Source organism: Nipponia nippon, unplaced genomic scaffold, assembly GCF_047370975.1.
Source record: "Nipponia nippon isolate SJK-2023a ecotype South Korea unplaced genomic scaffold, ASM4737097v1 scaffold_18, whole genome shotgun sequence".
Classification (NCBI taxonomy): domain Eukaryota; kingdom Metazoa; phylum Chordata; class Aves; order Pelecaniformes; family Threskiornithidae; genus Nipponia; species Nipponia nippon.
In genome coordinates this window covers 6476721-6495235 of record NW_028262334.1, presented here as the reverse complement: position 1 = coordinate 6495235, position 18515 = coordinate 6476721, and the positions used below count along the sequence as shown (strand labels likewise).

The following is an 18515-nucleotide window of genomic DNA, read 5'->3' as shown; positions in this document are numbered from 1 at the left end:
CTCATATCCGTAGGAGAATTTCTACTTTTGCTCTGTTATGAACACACATTTTTGCCTTCATTTCTGCACTTAAAAAGATGCAACTTATATATAAGGTAACACAATTTACTTTTATTGTCTCTTATTTTTAATTTTTTATGGATGTTTCTTTATTAATTGTCTCATGTCTTGTGAAATATGTACTGGTGTGTGAGCCTTTAAATCTGTGTAGTGCTCTGAGCACCCCTGAAAAAATGGCACACTGCAGGACTGCTTGTGTTTATATACATTTCGGAGGGCTGTCAATTTTCTGATTCAGTTTACTTTGCAGATTCTAAAAAGATCATCCTTAGTGTTGTTTTCTTAAAATGCCTGTCTGAGCTGAGAATGCCTGAAGCATTCCTTACATTCGGCAGGAAATATCCTTGCTGTTTGGAATTTTGTCTGACATGCTAAAGGCGTTTCAGATTCTTTTTGCAAATCGTGCTACTTATGGTCCTGACATGAATACAGCTTGATTGACATAGCACCACATATGGAATATATGTAAGTATGGTTTACGCTTCTTGTATTTAACTTGGTAAAAAAGCTCAAGCAGGAGCAATCTAAGCTCTGTGCAGCTTCTGCCTGAATACATTAGAAGTTTGGATTTGGTCTATTCTGTAAATCGATGGTAATCTGTGACAATACTTGCCGTTTTTTCTGGGGGAAGGTGAAACAGTTCTGCATAGCGCTTCTGTTGTTTCTTTCATTAACATTAATTTTCCACATTTATTTCTCTGTAAAATTTTTGGATGCATGCTAGACTAGGAATTAAATTGCTTCAAGCCCTTGATTTTTTTAAATGGGTATTGTGTAGCAACATCATTAGAAAGTGGGTGACAGACTGTTCAGCTAATACTTGAAACCCAATGTCAAGACTCTGGAGACTGGTGAGAAGCTTTTTTGGAAGTGTGAAGTACTGCTTCCTTTTCACTTGCACATTAGTCTGCTAACATTTAGTCAGCATTTGCCTTTGTACTGTGTCTTGGACTAACTGGCTTGATGAGTTCTTAATCTTCCCTCTATTTGTCTTTATTAACAGCTGCAGTGGATTGATTTGCATAGGTTAAATGGTAGACCTCATTTGACTCTAGTAAAATGTTGCTTCTTAGGCACAATTAAATTGTCAAAATTGTTACATACGGTGAATAAATGAAGAACAGGGGAGAAGGCAGCAGGGGAAAAAACGACAAAACTCTCAATAAATTTGTAAAACGAAGTCAAAGGCTATTTGTATAAAAAAACAGAAAGGCTGAGGGAAGAGTGCATTGTAATACTTTCCACAGGTTTGTTTTTTGTACTGGTACTGGTTCATTGTCAAGAAGTTTAAAAATCTGAATCATGTCAAGCTTCAAAATAAATTGCAAAATCCCACAAAACCTCCTCTTAGGTCCAAGCCATAACAGAGTGATGCCTCTTTGAATATTCCTTTTAGAATTTGGTAGAGTTATTAAATTGCGAGTGGGGAAGGCTGTAACGGAGGATCCCTAGCATTCACAGGCAAGCTGGAGGCAAGAAGCACATATCCAGCCTACTGCCAGTAAGTCTGTCATTTGTGATGGCTGCCCTATGTATTTGCTGACCTCTTCTTTCTGTTGACTTGGAGGTTCTGTTTGGAATTGGCAGTTGTAAGAGCTGAAGTGAGAAGTGTTGCCCTGTTGTTAATGCATTCAGTGCTAGCTGCCAAGTAAAGCAGAGAGAATGGAAAAATACTCTATTTATTTCAGTATAGCATCTTAAGGAAGCGTAGCCTTCCTGGGCGAGAAGAAACATAGCTGGGATTTTCAAAAGGCATCTGTCTCCCTTAAAATGTGTTTGAAGTTTCAAAGCTCTTTCAGGATCCAGCCATAAAATCCTAATGAAGACAACTCGCAACATAGTAAAATGATAATCAAATATGTTGGATTCCCCGCCACATGAAAGCCACCCTTTTTTGTGCCACTGGCCCCAGTCAAATGGGCGTATACACAATGGTTGCATTTTTTGAGAAGAGCAGCCATGAACCGGCAACTTTCAGAGACTGACTGTGGGCCAATAAGAATTTATACCAGAAATTTGAGTTTTCTGGTTTGTACATGGAAGAAAACAGTAAAAATGTGGTTTTCCTCTACATGACTTCAGTTCTCTTTTTTAATATATGAATTGCCTGTTCAGTGGAGTATAGTTCTGGGGTAGCTGGGATTAAATTTGGTCTTTTTTGTTGGAGTTTTATATTTAACTAATCTGGAAAATATTGAGGTGGATATTGTTACGGGTCCAAATCACTGAAGTCAACGGATTAGACAGAAAATCACAAACCGCTGTGGTGCATAACTATCATTTGCAAAAAGCCAGGTGGTATTTCACAGCCACAAGGGAAGAAGAGATGGTGAGGAGATGTATAATGAGTACTCTAAGTGTGTTTCTCCAAGTAAAAGTTAGCATCTGGAAACATTCAACACTGGAGAAACCGGTCATAAGGAATTTTGAGAGAGAACATAACTTTGTTGAAGTACTCTTCATGTATACTACGCAGAAACTAGCTTGTGTTCCCCTTTGGGCAGTAGTATGTGCTGCTTCAGTTCACCACGTCACAGGTTACTTTCAGGGATGGGACTGATAACCTCAACTATTGCAGCTGAATCTACCAGGATTCTTCTGTCAGAGCCCTTGCTGTAAGGGTTCGTTGTTAGTGCGACATGACTCAGGTCAACAAATGATTGAAGCTAATATTGTGGGAATTTCTGAGTTGACAGTAACTGTGACTTGGATAATTTCCAGAAGACATAGCCCAGTAAATGAACTTGGCTAAAATTTACAAGACTTTGGTACAGTTTCTGGCTTTTACCACGTGTTATTGCTCTGAGACCTTTCATGAGTCGTTTATTCTTCGTTCCTTAATACATTTTCTGAAAGCAAGCAATCTAAATATTCTAAGTGTACATGTATTTATGTCACTTCCAAACACACTGATAATATATACAAATACATTATACCCTTATTGCAAGTACTGCAAGTGGAAACTTTGCACCTGAGTTTTAGTTGCTGGGTCTCTATCTGTGTATTTTTTTAGGCTACAAGTGTGCCAGTAATTCTTGCTACTGTTTCAGGTGATTCTTGATCTTTATGGATTTCGTTGGGATGGGGAACATAGGTGGTGCTTTGTTCTGGCAAATGCAAAAGAACACTGAGAGAAATTGCCGTTATGATGAACAGAGATAAAAGTGAAAAGAAATAGGCTTATAACTAAGGACCAGTGAAACTGAGATAGTTACTGCCCTACTTGTTTTCATCCTTGCAAATAACATGATAAAAATGTATTTTCTTCAGGTAGGACTAATGGCCGGCCCAGTTGCTGTGCCGTCTCTCATAAACTGTTTTGCATTCTGGAGAATTCAAGTAGGGTGTGAAAGATGCTGGCCTAGATTGCCATCGGTTACTCCTCCTCTCCTCCCTGCTCCCCCACCCCCATTTCTGCTTGAATTCCTTTTAATAACATTTTTAAAACCTGGTAACTTATTGTCACTAGTTCCCTGTTAAAGTCAGCTGAGCGATATTGATTTGTAGCAAATACAAATTGATCCGTTAAAGTCAATGTCAGATCTGGCTTGACAAAAGCCTGCAGTTGTAAGGGTTTCAGAGCAGGTAGTGTAGCTTATTTTCACCTTGTAAAGTGCAGAATAGACACACAATGCTTTATAAGGGACTTTCAGCAATTAATAGGGCGCAATGATTTATTTGCATATCCAAGGAACTGTTCTGTGCGGTTTGTTGATACTATAAAAATATTTACTGTTCTAATTCACACCTTTGAAAATGCAACGTGAGCTAAGAAATTCTTCTCATGTTGGCCCTCAGAACTGTCTAGCATCTCACGGAGCCTGACTGCCACTTCTAATTGCACCCTGAACCACAGATTGAACAGACTTGAGAAATTATAATTGCTGAGCTGCTTATGTGCGAGATGATAGGTATAGCTGCAGTCAGGAGACTGAATATTCTGCAGTTTGTCATCTTAAGTTTAGTTCAGTGCAGTAGCACTGAACACTTAGTCAAGAGAACGGCTTCCCACAGATGACGGGATGTTCTGATACTGTACGATGATGGTGCTGTAACATGTCATTACTTAGGCTGAACTAATTGTCACTATCTTTGTTTATGTTCAAGTTTAACTATCAGACTGGCATTCCAGGTGTGGGAAGAAATGCAGTATCTTCTGCGGAATTAGTTGCTAAGTTAAAATCACTCAGAATGGCCTTTTCTGTGTGAAATGTTTTATAAAACTGATGTTTTATTCTCATTTTCTAGAGAAAAAATTATGCATGTAATCATGTTGTCTCTTTAGCTGACCCTATAAATTCTGAACCCAGTGGTTAATTTCAATCCGATTTGGATGTCACACCTTCTTAGGTATCAGTCAAGCAGCCAAGGCAGAAATCTGTAAGCTTCATTAGTTCTGATGCTCAGGTAATGAAGCTTAGGAAACAATTTAGACAAACACTTTAACAACTTTTGTTCATTGAAAATGCTAGTTTTCTGTTCAAAACATGGATCTTGCAGATCTTGTGCAGAGAGTTTTGAAATTGATTTAAGAAAGGCATGCTTAGAATAGCAGGTTTTTTGGTTCAAGTAGTGTGAAAAACATGTAAATATCAGAATCTTTAAATTTGTTTTTTAGGGCTTACATTGGTAAATCAAAAATTAGCAATTTTTTTTTCATATTGAAAATTTTAAAGAGAAATTGTGATAAAGCATTACTTCAACAGTTTTTCTTAAGAACTGAGCAGGATTAGTAGAGAAATCTGCTGATCGTGTGGATTTTAATTTTAATTTTAAATCATAAATTATTTCAAATCACTCAAAAGTGGGCCCAGTTTTGCCCACCTTAGTATAGTTTTTGGCAAATATAACCAATGTTTTCAGAAGATAATGTATAATGCACACTGTAGGATGGAAAGGTTACAGATTGCCCAGTGTGACTGATTGCAACTTTCATAAGGAATTAAATTGAAGATTTAATCTCAGACAGCTACCTTTGTGAACTTGTGCAAAAAAGAAATTGTCAGAAATGTCAGAGGATGCCGCTCTTTTTTCCTGAGCTGCATGTGCTTTGATTTGTGTGACCTGACAAAGCATTTCCACCCCACTAGGTTGACCGTTGACTGTATATTTGAGTTTTATTTACCTTTCCTTTTTTCCTCCTTATAGTGCTGTCTAAATAAATAAAAATACATTCCTGAGGCTGTAGTTAATACCTTGATCTTTAGGCATAGGTTACTTACCTTTTGACTTCCAACTGCAGTTCTGATTTGCCAGCCACTGTAGTACATAGATGCTCTACCCAGATTCTAAAAATGTTTGTATTAGAATGTGTTTATATACATATGTTAGAAATACATCCTAAGTTAAAGTGAAATGTGTGAATATAAAAATGTGTACATGACTGTACATTCCAGTTGTTGGCTTTTGCCCTCAAAACGCCTTCTGAAGACCTAAGTTTGATGGCATTACTTTTTTTCTTTCTCTTCGCAGCTCTAAGTGAGGCAGCCAGGTTTGAGCTCTTTGTTACATCCACAGGGAGATTTTTTTGTTTTTATTTTTATGGGCACCAGGCCTGTGAAGTCAGGTGATCTCTCTTTGCCTGCACATCTTTAATCAGATCATCTACTGAAAACATGTGGGTTTACAATAGAGCCAACTGTAATTGCAAGCTAATATGCTGCTTCTGCACCTTCAGTGCCTTTGGCTCTGTGCCTGATATTACTCTTAATAGTTTGTTAATACCAAATAATGCAAAAACATTGCTTCCTTAAGCACTTAATAGGATGTACTGTAATGGAGATAAATGGTCTGTAACACTCTTTACTTGTGTTTCAGGAAAATGAACTGAAGGATGCTGTGCAAGAAAAGAATCGCCTGAGCCTTCAGTATGCAAGTGTGTCCCACAAAGCGCTGCAATATGACCAGGTAACATCGTGAGCACACAACTCATACATTCATTTGTTACAGAAATCAGGTTGCAGAGTGTATGAGAGCAAATTGTATAGTCATTTTTTTCTGATTTGCTTGCTTCTACTTGAGAACATAAAATATTTTAATTAAAAATAAATTATAAAAATTTATTTTATGAACAAACGTTGTTTTCAAGTGAAAACTTAAGACACAGTGATAAACTTTAGAGAGGTACGCCATTCCTCTGATGCATATTTTCTTACTATTGTAAATTGGTATTAGGCTTTGGTAAAAAGACTTTTTTGGTGATTTTTATGAGACTTGATTGAAAAATTATCTTGTTTTTCTGAAAAATACTGATAGAAATAGTTGCTGTCTAGTAGGTTTTTTCCCTGCCCTTCTGCATTTTTTCTTTGTGCTTTTAAATTTCTCAGTCAAATGTTGAAAAGCTCTTGTCTAGCAGCAAATGTCCAAAACTCTACTTAGCAGCTGTTATTTCCCCTGGGGCATGGTGCATGGCATAGTCTCAGCTATTCCAGGTCCTGATATAAAAACTGTTTTAATAGTAAGCATTTTTCTTCACTTTTTCTTGTGCCTGTTATGGGACAAAAAATGTCTTTCTGACTACAGTGTGATTATATCTATGGCAAACAGTGCATGGCGTGACTAGCATGGGAAGAGAGGCTGATGTTACCTCACCACATATGCATTCGGTGGAAGAAACATCATGAACCAGCCACTTTACAGGGCTACATTTAGCTAAAAATAAAACTCCAATCTGGGATTTCTACAGGGCTTAAGTGAGTTGCTCGGCAACCTCATTCATATCAGAAGAGCTGTAACTCACATAGGCTCTGATGAAGGCCCATCCACAAAGCTTGCAAAACAGTGGTAGCTGCATGCTTTGATATCTCTGACGTGCGCATGTCACAGAGTAGCCCACTGCTGAATTTCCAAACCAAAGGAGGTCTGATAAAGTCCCTGAGACAATGCAAATTACTGAAATTCAGAGATGGCTGTGCACGTACTCTACATTTTGTGTGTAGCACCTGGTATCGAAGCAGACCTGAAATTTCCTGTTGCTGAGGAATCGAAATCATTTTTATATAGAAAGACAACGTAATAATACTTTACGATAGCAGGAAGCCATGTGTATCATAGCATCAGTTAATTTTATTCATCATCTGTCTAGAATTTCTCCCTTTCCTAACGTCTTTCTCTTCTCTTTATTGTTGTTTACACATTGCCTTTACTCTTTACTTCCTGAGGCACATAAAGATAAAGTCTTACTTAGGCAGTTTTATATTCTGACGGACACAGGAATAGCATGCAGCATTAATGCAGTGAAGGCGCAGTACATTGGTGGCACTAAAAACGTTAGCCCTTTTACTATCATAATGTGAAGAACTATGCAGTTAATAATGCTTTATTATAGGTAACGTTTGTCTCTTGACTGTAGTGAAGAGCTTAAGGTACATAGAAAAACCTGGTAAAAGCAATTTAAAATATAAAGGTAAAATGTCAACCTTTCACACATTAGCCACTAAGTTAGTAATAGAATTGTCTTTTACTAATGTAGTGTCAGAATTTGTCATACTATGGGTGTTTGTTTCTTCAAATATATTAAATACTGTGAAAGGCACAATGCAACAATTCTGGATGCCTGTGCTACTAATTTAATATCACAGCCTCAGTAGGATCAAAGACTTGCTTTAAGTGCACCCTCTCACTTTTAACAATTTTAACAATATGCAGTCTTTGCAGTATACCTTGAATGTCAGCAAACCTTGTGTTTTCCTTCTTGTGTAACAGGTTTTCTGAGGTAATTACTTGGGGTTTTCTGATTCGGGGGTTTTTTTGTGGTTTTTTGTTTTGGTTTGGTTTTTTTACCACAGCCAATGAGACTGAGGATAGATTGTGCGGTTTAGATTACATTTTACTATTCCGAAAGTGTGAAACTACACAACTTTGGATGTGGAGGCTGGAGCAGAATTCTAACAGAGTTAGGGCTCGGCCCTGAAGGGGAGAACCTGCCTAAAATAATTTATTCCTTTTCACCCTTGAGAGCTCGCCTGAAAAACAGGCTGGCTTTATCCAAGCAAATGGGGCTGGAGGGGTGTTTATGCATTCTGTTAGGTAGCACAGATAAAACTACTGCTCATTTTTGCACAGTGTAGTTGCTGAAATTTTACTCTAGAAAGGAGTAGGTACAAGGCTGGCTACCTTTAAATCCACAAAATAAAGCTAAAATTGTACGTAACTTACGTGATTTAGTTTTGGTACTCTGCGTGAGAGAAACAAAGTTGCATTCCTGGAGTGGAGTACTTGTGAAAAGATTTTATGTCCTTAGGCGTGCTATGGCAGTGGGCTCTGACTTGTTTTCCGGCTCATCTGAATGTACATGGGCTAGTGTTTTTATGTATGAATAGAATAGGCATTATACATTCAGAATTTATTTCCCCCATACCTGAAATAATACCATTTTCATGGTAGTTTCTGAATAATGTTTTCTGAACAATGTCAGTTGTTTGAGAAATTGGCAGGTCACTAAAGTCTAGAGTTAAGGCAAATGGTGGGTTATAAGGTCGATGGAGGTTTCCACCAATGAAATAAACTGCTGGTTTGTTTTGGTGTGCTGGTTTTCAATAACTAGTTTCTGTTTAAGTGTTCAGGAGGTGGAAGACACTTCAGCAGTATTCTGTCCTTCATAACTGACTCAAGTGAGGGCGCATTTAGTAAGTGTGAAGGTATGGGATGAATAATAAATTGGTTGATGCATTGAACAGAGAAATACCACATTCAAAATGCTCCCTGTTCCTGCCATGAAATTAGAACTGTTTATGATGGCACTCTATTTAGGTCAACTGTTTTCGCCACTGGGAACATTGATGTTTTGATATGCTCTGTGTGTAATTCAAGTTCATGTATATCCCATATGTTCTTAAACAGCCTGCTTGGAGAGAGCATTAAATTCACATTTAAGAACAAATGTTGTCTAAACAACAACAAAAAAAAGCGCAAATGACAGACTTATCAAATTTTATGCTGCCTTATGGGTTACATAAATGTGAATATCACAGCGTTCTATGTGATATACAATCTTCAGAAGAAAAAGTCCTGGCAAGAATGCCCTGCAGAAATATTAAAGTTATCAGTGTTGCTGGAAATAACAAGAGTACTTATCGGAAGGTGGTTGGTAGATTTGGTTGTGTTCTTTCCAACCTGCAAAATGAAAATATACAGAGAACTTCGAAAGCTGATCTACCAAAAGAGAAAGTAGAGAAATTATCAGAACCATTTGTGTATTCTTTAACTAATTTAGGTACGTGCTTTGAGATCCTAAAGGAAAGATCCCGAGATGTGTAAAATATCTACAGTTCTACCTGTCTCTAATTCATCTCTTTCCAAAATTACATTAGCAGCCTGATAGATACCATTTGTTCTGGTAGCCCCTTCACTGCCAGCAGGGAAAAACACAAAGCAGAAAGGTACCGTGCTCACTAGCTCCCCAAAATACTTCAGACTATGATGACTAGTAAGTTTTAGAAAATTCTTTACAAAGGTAGTCAGTTGGCATCAACTATTTTAGAGACTGGGAAAACTAAAGCCTGAGGAAAATAACCTTTTCTTGAAACTTGTTCAAAATATTGTACTTCATTCATCCTCAGTAAATTAACTGAGGATCACAGACAGTACCAAAATTGCATCGTTGATGGTGATACCTCATTGCTTCCTTTTTCCACTCCATTATTCTTCAACAATATACATTGACTGATCTGAGCAATGAAATACAATAGAGAGGATGCAGGAAGTTAATAGATTCTGAAAATCCATTGTTTAATAGTTTCCTTAGTCATAAAGAAACGAGGGAAGAGGAAAAGAAAAATCTCTGCACAGAAAAAAAAATCCTGAGGTTGACAATAATTGCAACAGTTCTTGTGGAAAACATGATTTGTTCCATTTTCCTCTTTCTTTTTTCTAGTCCACTGCACTCTAAAGAGCCCTCTTACAAAGATGAATAGGAGGGCTGGCTGCAAACATTTAGATTGTTTGGTCCATGGCAAAATTTGCAAGTTAACAAACTGGAGCCAGAAGGCAAATACAAAGGCTGAATCAGTTTCCAAAACATCGCTTTAGAAAATGTCCAGGAGATATCCATGTCAGAGATTGTTTAATGCCATTCATTCTTTAGAAAAACCCAAGAAATTACAGTAATTAAATTGGGAAAAAAAAAAAAAAGGACTTGTCACTTCCTTAACTGAAGGGTAGAAGGAAACATGAGCTGCACCAAGATTAAAGCCTCTGCCTTATCCCAGTACTTTGTGCTGCTTTGCCTTTCCTTAGTAATCCTGCCAGCATTGTTTATGCTTCTGCACTGTGTTGCAGTTAAGAAAGGAAAACAGATGCTTCTTGGAACCCTGTTCACTAAAAATATTATGGCTCTTTCTTTTGCTTTCTTACCTTCTATCAACATTGCAGGGAAGTGGAAATAGTATGTGAACATTATGTATTTTTTTACCCAGGTGTTTATTGCTGGTGGGTTTTCATTCTTAATGTAAAAATTGCAGTTTCTGATATGATACAAGCTGTAACAATCCTATTGTTATACATCAATGCAGGACACAAAGTCATAAAATGATCAGGGATAAGAAATCAAATTTTCAGCTGATCTGAATTGAAGAAAGAATTTTTCCATGGCAGGATAAAGTAGTTTAATATTATATTTTCTTGTTTTCTATGTGTGTTTATGAAGTCGTCACTATCGCTGATGATTCACAAAACCCTATATAAAAACACTTAGTCATACTGAAATGGTTAAGCTGGCACCAAGTAAATTAAATCGGAAAACAGATCCTACTTGAATGAGTATCTGATCCTTTAAAAACCTTCTGTATGCAAGTATTTTAAGGGAGAGCAAGGGTTTTGTTGCAGAAGAATGCTATTTCTGAATTGTAGAGACACTGATTTCAAATGTTAGCACAGGCTGATCATGTATATTTGAGTTTATTCTGAAGTCAATTTACACTGAAGAATAGTCCAGAAAAATGTACGTGAGTTACATTTCTATATATACGTTAGATCTTTCTCTCATTATATAGCACACCCACCTCTGATATGTCTGAGATCCAGAGAAATTAGGAATTGTTTGATAGTCGTTTATTTTGTGCGTTATATAGTATATTATTTAACTTTGCATAACTTCAGTTTGGTTGCCAGATTGTAGTCCTCGTCAAAAGAAAATGGGTTTCATGCATACACGTATATGAGACACACACAATTTCCTCAATGAATATTCCCTTCCATTTTTTATGTTTCTTTCCTATTTTCTTTGAACTTTTTTCCTTTTTCCATTTTAACATGCAGAAATATTTGTGTCAGATACAGTTTTCCCTTTATTAATTAACTGTTTGGGCAATAACCACATTTTATTTTTTCTAGGTAAAATCAGACTATGACCTTCTTAGAGAAACCCTTCTCAGAGTCACCAAAGAACGAGATTTGGCTGTAGAGGGAAAACACCAGCTCCAAGCCAAGCTGGAGAACTTAGAGCAGGTCCTAAAGGTATGTACAATGCCGTGAAGTCCAACGATCCAGTACTTCTATTGCTTGTGTAATATTCCTCATGCTCATTCAGTGAGTCACAGAAGCATAAGTGCATTGCGAACTAGGGGACTGAATGCCCCTATTAGTTATGATAAAATGTATGGAATACAGTAGACAAAGTACCTGCAAGGGATCTCAAACTATTGAAGGAGATACATCTTTAGATATCTTTATCTGATACTTTATAAGTAATTGGAGGTAGGTTTTCACTATACAGTTATTGGAGGTAAGTCAAGATGAGAAGAAAAGGATGAGAAGTGACTATGCTGATGAAGGAAATGCGAACAACTGCCGAGATATTTTGCTTTGAAGAGGGCTATGTCTGCCAGTCTAACTTGATGCAAAATGTTATTGTGGCCTTGTGAAACAAGCTGTGGTACCAGCTCGTATTGCCTGTGCAGAGTGCATCCCCTTGTCAGGACAGCTTTGCAAAACCTGTTGCTTTATTAGAGAGGTCTTATTTAGAAAGAATTATAGTACATAACCACCTTTCTCTTAACATGCTTCTAGAGAAGCTTAGTACACTGGTGTCTAGCCATGCTTGTTTTCTAGATACACAGTTGTTTTCATGTCATCAATTTGCTGCTTCCTTTTCAACTTAGAAAAATTCAGTAATGCATTTTGAATCTTAAGTGTATTCTTCAGTAGAGGTTTCACTGTTTAGTTGAAGATGCTGTCCTGCTTCTGTTTTCCTGGTTGTTGTGCATAATGCAATGGGACAAACTAATTCTATGAAATAGTGGAATTCACCAGGTGAATCTAACAGAGACGAGATCTAGCTGAGGTGATGGAGTAAGAGTAAAATTCAGTTGGAAAATGGAATCACCCAAGAGATGATTACTTACCAGCTAATTCAATAATTTGTATATGTTGAAACAAAGTGCAAAAAAAGTTCTGGTGGTGGGAAGGAAACAATGCTTTGCTAGGAAACAGCCAAATTCCCGAAGTGTCATTGATTAAATAAAGATGGAAGTCAGTAACTTGGTAAGCAAAACCTGATAGATGGATCACGAGTAATGGAGAAGTGTCTGAAAGTTCCCTTATAGACAGTGAACTGGTGTCCAGTGTGAGGGGGTAGGAAGGGTGGAAGGAAGCATATGAAAAAAAAAAGTCATGCAGTTACAGCTGTTTGTATCGGTGGAGGAACTGCACTGGTGAGGACCACAGTGAGAATTCTTGAGAGAGAAAACACTTGTAAACACTTGTCTGTACTTCACACCATTCAGAAAAATGAAGGATGTGTCTGGTTAGAATGGAGCATTGATCCAGTGCTGAAACTTTTTTGACAGACTGCCAAAGAGCTGCTTATTTTTCATCTTCTCAAGCCCAAGATTTTCCTTTTTCAAACCACTGATGTGGCTGGTAAAGGAGGGATGCATGCCCTGAGAGTAGGAGGAGGTGGAAATGAAAATAAGTGGTCTAAGATCTTAAATTTCGGGCAAGACTTTTCTTTGCAGAATGTTTTAATAATGCTGAGTGGCTTTGGCCAATGCTTGTCATCAGTACAGTCACTTATTTAAAATTGGATTTGTTAATGATTTTGACTTACATCAGACTCACTCTAAAAGGGGAAAAATAGTTTTGCTTTTGGCTGCATCAGAATAGATCTGGGCTTTTCAAGATGGTTTTAGTGATGAAAATGGCTATCTGTTTCAATTTTGAGAAGGAGGGATTTTATTTTTGGCTTGTTGCACTGGTAAATATGTTGTTGAAACCCTCTCTCAAGCTTTATTTGATAGTGCTCAAGAGGTAAGGAGAAGGTTTTCCAGCTACAGATGGAAATAAAAGATGGTTGTAAGTTATGTCCCTCTTGCTAAGCCTCCAAAAGACTGCGGGGTTATCAAAAGTAAGCCGACTGCTCTGTAGACCAACTTATTCCAGCAGCTTCTGGAAACGTGAGCTGTTGAAATCCCATAGTAGGCAATGCCAAGGGGAGTTAACTGTTACGTGTATTGTTGTGCAGTGCATTATCAATGTCCTGTTTACCAGTCAATAGGTAGCACTGATGGAATAAATCTAGACTTATGTGCAAATACGAATACATGTACTGTGAAAGGAAAATTAAACTGGTTAATTGAATAGAAGAGTGATACACTGTTACCTGTCTTTAGACTAATACAACTTTCCCCAGGAACTAGTAGGAAGATTTTCTCTAGCAATGGAAGATAATTTACTTTTTCTGTTATTTCCTTCGTTTTCTTCTGGGGAATGCAAACCTGGCAGTTCCACAGACTTTTATCACTAATTTGCTATTTTACTGTGAGCCATGTGCTAGTACCTATAGAGAGTAGAATCAACACCTAGAAGCTATTTCAACAGATACAGCTTGCCTGTGCTCTCTATATGATGATTGTGGGATTCCAGCTTGATAACTGCAGAAATTCACTTCTTCAAGAAGCACATAGTAGGAAGATAAGAGGAAAAAATTCTAAAATAGAAATGAACTGTGAATTCATGGCTCATAAAACAGCTGAGGATTAGACTTCGTTCTAAGTAAATCTCATTTCATCAAATCAAATCAAAATACAAATTATTATTGTCTGGACTCCTGTGCTACTAAAAAAACCCACTTTCATGAGCAATAAAAACCCTTCTTACCCTGTTCTGATACTGGTTTTGCTAGGCTGGTATGTTTCTGAACACTTGAAACTCCTCTAATGACGGACTGTGTTTTACTTTCTTAAATTAAAGAACATACTTTCGTCTTTGGCTGTACAAAACAATGTTCATTGCTTCACTCTTTAATTAGGATATTTACTGGCATTTCACTTAATGATTCCTCTAAATTTCTTCTGTAGAAGAGCTGAATCTGGTTATTTGACTTGATTTTGCTTAACTTCTACTGAAATAATACTGCTAATGCATGTGGGAGAAACATTCTGTAAATCTCACTGTTCTGCTTAAGAATTCCTTCAAAAGTTTTCCGTCACTGAAACAAAAATTATCTGGTGGATATAGAGACCCTGGCTTTTCCTCTTCAGTAGTTCTCTCCCTTGAGCAGAACCCTTCTGAGCTGGCAGAGTACCTTGAACAGACTTGAAACCCTGAATCTCCTTTTTAGCATTAAACCGTGCCGAAGCAGATGCAGTTAATTGTGTATTTCATGTGTGTCCTCATATGCTCGGGAAATTAGTAGTTTGAAAAAATGGTTTGCAGCTTTCCAACCATTAGAAAGTTTTGAGAAATATTTAGCCTAGTTTCCCTGTCAAAAGAGAAATTCAGTTATGCTTTCTGTTATCTCAGGGTGTATCAACAAAGCAGAAAAGGGAAGATGAAGAACTGCTGAATTAGCTAACTTCTGAGAATCTTCCCAGTGCCTCTCAGACAGAACAGTTCTGATTTTCTGATGTGTTCAGCCAGCTTTTCCCATTCATTCCACTGTAATGGTGCCCACCCATCTGCAAGTGCAGATGACAAGTCCTTTGATCAGAGTACTTGGGTGAGAATTAAATTTGCTCCCCATTCAGCATCATGTATGAGTTCTGTCTCATAAACAAGACTTCAGTACTTGAAAGCCATTTGAATTTGTTCTAGCATTAACCAGTTGCAAGGTTTAGAACTGTGAAAGTCACTGCTCTAGGAAAGAATGGGTTTCTTCGTTTTGTTTGCAGCTGCAGGCAATACAGTGCAACCACTGAAACGGTTGGAGCGAGGATGGGCTATTCATTGTCAAATCCCCCTGCTGCCCATGAGGAAGCTGGGAAAACAAGAACTGTCTGAGCAGGTCCCTTAAGTGCTATTTCAGAAACAGTTTATACTGTACAGCTGTCTTGCTCTGTAGTTTGAAAGAAAACTGAGATATCCGCCATGTCCCCAGTTCCTTCTCTGCTGTGTAGCAGGATTCTTGTCTTTGATCTGAAGGATACACTGAAAAGGTTCCTTCTTCACACTGTCTTTGAAGGAGGGAGCATTATTTGCCAATTGTTTTGAAATACGAAGTCCTTACTGTATTTTTTTCTGTGCTCTTTTAGATGTGGATTGGCTTTAGAGTAACATTATTAGGACCTCTAGAAAGGGTGCAAAAAGGGAAGCGCAAATATACATGTTTAGAACGTTCTAACCTGCCTCACATTAAGGACCGCGATGATAGCATGGACAAATGGATTGCCACCACCTACACCAGCCATGGCAATGTGATCATTGTGGAAGTCAGTCCTGAAGCAAGATGCAGAAAGAATTCAGCTGCTCAGAGTTTTCTCCCTGCTGTTCTTCTAGTGATCTCTGCAGCCCTCCTCCACTGCCCTAACCTATTCCCCTCAGGCTTGGAAGAAGAAATGACAGCAGCTGATGTGCAGATAGGAAGCGCAAAACAGATTTGCAGACAGAACTGATTTGTGAGCAGAGTGGGAGGGGAGGAATTGCTTCTGGTTTGGGGGAGATTTAATTGCTGTGCCAGGGGAGGGACAGATGCTGGGGTGAAGAGATCCTTGCTGCTTTAAATACCAAGTAGATCATGACAATACTAAAATGACTGAGAGATACTTTTAGATTAACGCAGATGACCAAATCGTCTTTTCTGACCTTAAAATCTGTGAACTGTAGATCGTTAAATACGTATTTTAGGAAACATAGAAATTAAAAGCTGGGGAGAATCACAGACCATGTATCACAATCTGTTTCTTCATTACATTTTATAGATTTGCTGTATGGTCACAGTATTAATTATTTATTGATCTCTGCAAAGGACTAGAAATGTTCTGTATTAGCTTTTGTAAAAGTAGTGAGAACTTAATGGTATCAAAATATGCTGTACCAAATCTGGTACTAAATCTTGAGAGAGTGAAGTGAGACCTTTTGGGTTTTTCTGATAATTAAAGGTTTTAATTCAAGGTGTGAGAATGACTTGATTGCCTCACCATTTCTTGAATATAAGAAATGTGCTGATGCTCCATTGGTGTCAAGTTTTACATAAGACTTGATAGGAGCTACTGAGCTTAGTAAATGTAGCTTCATGCTAATTTAAATCATGGGTAATACTAGTTAGCAAGATAGGTTATGTTCATTCACATGAGATGAGAATCGAAACCATTATTTATGGTCATTATTAAATACTGAGACTAGACATTACCCATGAACAGATCCATTTAACTTTTGTACAATATGCAGAGTTCAGAAATGTCTACAGTCAAAATACTGAATCCTCACAAAACTCCTAGAAAACAAGCCATAGTTGAGGGTCAAAACTGATGAATTCTTTGAAATCTTTGATGATTTTTTGTTGTTGTTTGTTGATCAACACATCAAATGAAAATAAATAAATCCCAAGCAGAGGCCAAACAGAGTATTGAAGACATTTCTGCTTCCTTTGCAAGCATATCCAGATTGAGAGAAGTCAGCCTCACTGTGCTGTCCCTCTTTGTTATAACATGTAGCAGAATATAACAGCTCATTAAAGGTTAGCAATATGCTTGGTAGAATTTTGTCTTGTACACAAGAAGAGGTATTTTGGCCTGTTCTTGTCAATTGCAGCCGCGTATTTCTGTTTCCAAGTGCTGATACCTAATAGGTTTGTGTGTAATAACTCATGGTGCTGCAGATAAGACTCTGTGCCTATGCTCTGAGAGTATTATGGGAATAATATGTAATTTGGAAAATAAAAATCTTTAATACCAGTTTCACCGGAGAAGAGATCATAATCTATGAAGAGATCTTTCTTAACTCCCATTTATTAACAGGGTGTTAGAAAGTTATAATGATACTGGGAGAATAATATTAACCTATAATGAAAAAGATTTCTATCTGCAAAGGGTATCTTGCCATTGTTCAGCTTGTGCTCTTCCCAAGAACCTTTCGCATATTGCTTTCAATCATTAGTAGCAACTGTCCTTTAAAAGTTGTTTTTGAGTACTGTATAGTCATTTTTGTCACAAACCCACCTGTGTTAGTTTTGCTTTGTCTAATTTCCTATAAATAATAGGCAGAGATTAGCAAAGGTAAGCTATTACCTTTGGGTCATCATTTGCAAAACAAATCACAAAACCACATCCTAGATAAAGAGGCACTTAGGGAATTGTCAAGCTAATTCTTCCCCAAGCTTTAATTTTTCAGCACAATGCCACATATAGATGTCTGCCTGATGGATAAAATGGGTACTCTTCATTTGTGCATCAGAGGCCACATTGCTGGCAGTGACGGAGCTGTATATCCTAAAAACGATTGCTGTCAAAATGCCTGAGTTTAGCATTGGCAATATGCTCCTAAGTACTGACCAAATTAAAATCCTATCCAGTTTCCAGCTTGCCTGTTGGTGATACCAGAGAGCTTTTATATTGAGATGAACATCTGCATGCTGGGAATGGCACCATGTTTGGCTGCAGGGAGAGTATGTTGAAGTCTCCTGAATGATAGTTTTTCTGCTTCCTTTGAAACAGCATATGCGAGAGGCTGCTGAACGGCGGCAACAGCTGGAGTTGGAGCATGAGCAAGCCTTGGCTGTTCTCAACGCCAAACAGCAGGAAATTGAACTCCTGCAGAAGGTAAGTGGAGACAGGGAAAGTCCGGTGAAATAGCAAATTGCAGTGACAGAGCACAGGTCATGAAACAGCTCTCCTGCTTTAAAGGGACTTAAACGACACCCACCAAACTGGTTCCTGTTCTGGATCATTCTGCATGATTGCCGATGCAGGTGTGACAAGTGGAAGATTACTGTTGGATTTACGTGACTGTACTAATTGATTTATAAATGTTTATGCCAGTGAAGAATAACCTGACCAGTGTATGTAAGTCCTTGTATTTCCCAATAGGGAGAAAAGTGATACAAATACATGTATTTCCTTTGTATTTCCATTGCTTCCCTCTGTATTGGGCTCAGGAATATTTGTGCGTTCCTTAAATGTCAGGAAGGAATTTCATGATGTCAGGTCTTAATTTCATGATAATCAAAATATGGGGAATCCACCGTTCCCTTGTCAGTTGGCTGGAACAGTTAATCATTCTCAGTGACATATTAATGTTTTGTT

General features: G+C 37.7%; 1 protein-coding gene across 13 annotated transcripts in view; it reads left to right on the top strand.

Moving 5' to 3' along the window:
- The window catches only part of RIMBP2 (RIMS binding protein 2), a 116135-nt gene that overhangs the window by 40369 nt on the left and 57251 nt on the right, over nucleotides 1–18515 (top strand). For 12 of the 13 annotated variants that reach the window (XM_087754652.1, XM_087754650.1, XM_087754649.1 and 9 more), the window contains exons 1-2: nucleotides 11396–11514; nucleotides 17928–18032. In XM_087754652.1, coding sequence (XP_087610778.1) covers nucleotides 17931–18032 — 102 coding nt within the window. In that variant the 5' untranslated portion in view covers nucleotides 11396–11514; nucleotides 17928–17930. Of the gene's footprint in view, nucleotides 1–5877; nucleotides 5968–11391; nucleotides 11515–17927; nucleotides 18033–18515 lie in introns of those variants that run through there. The other variant, XM_087754655.1, reaches the window with a different exon arrangement.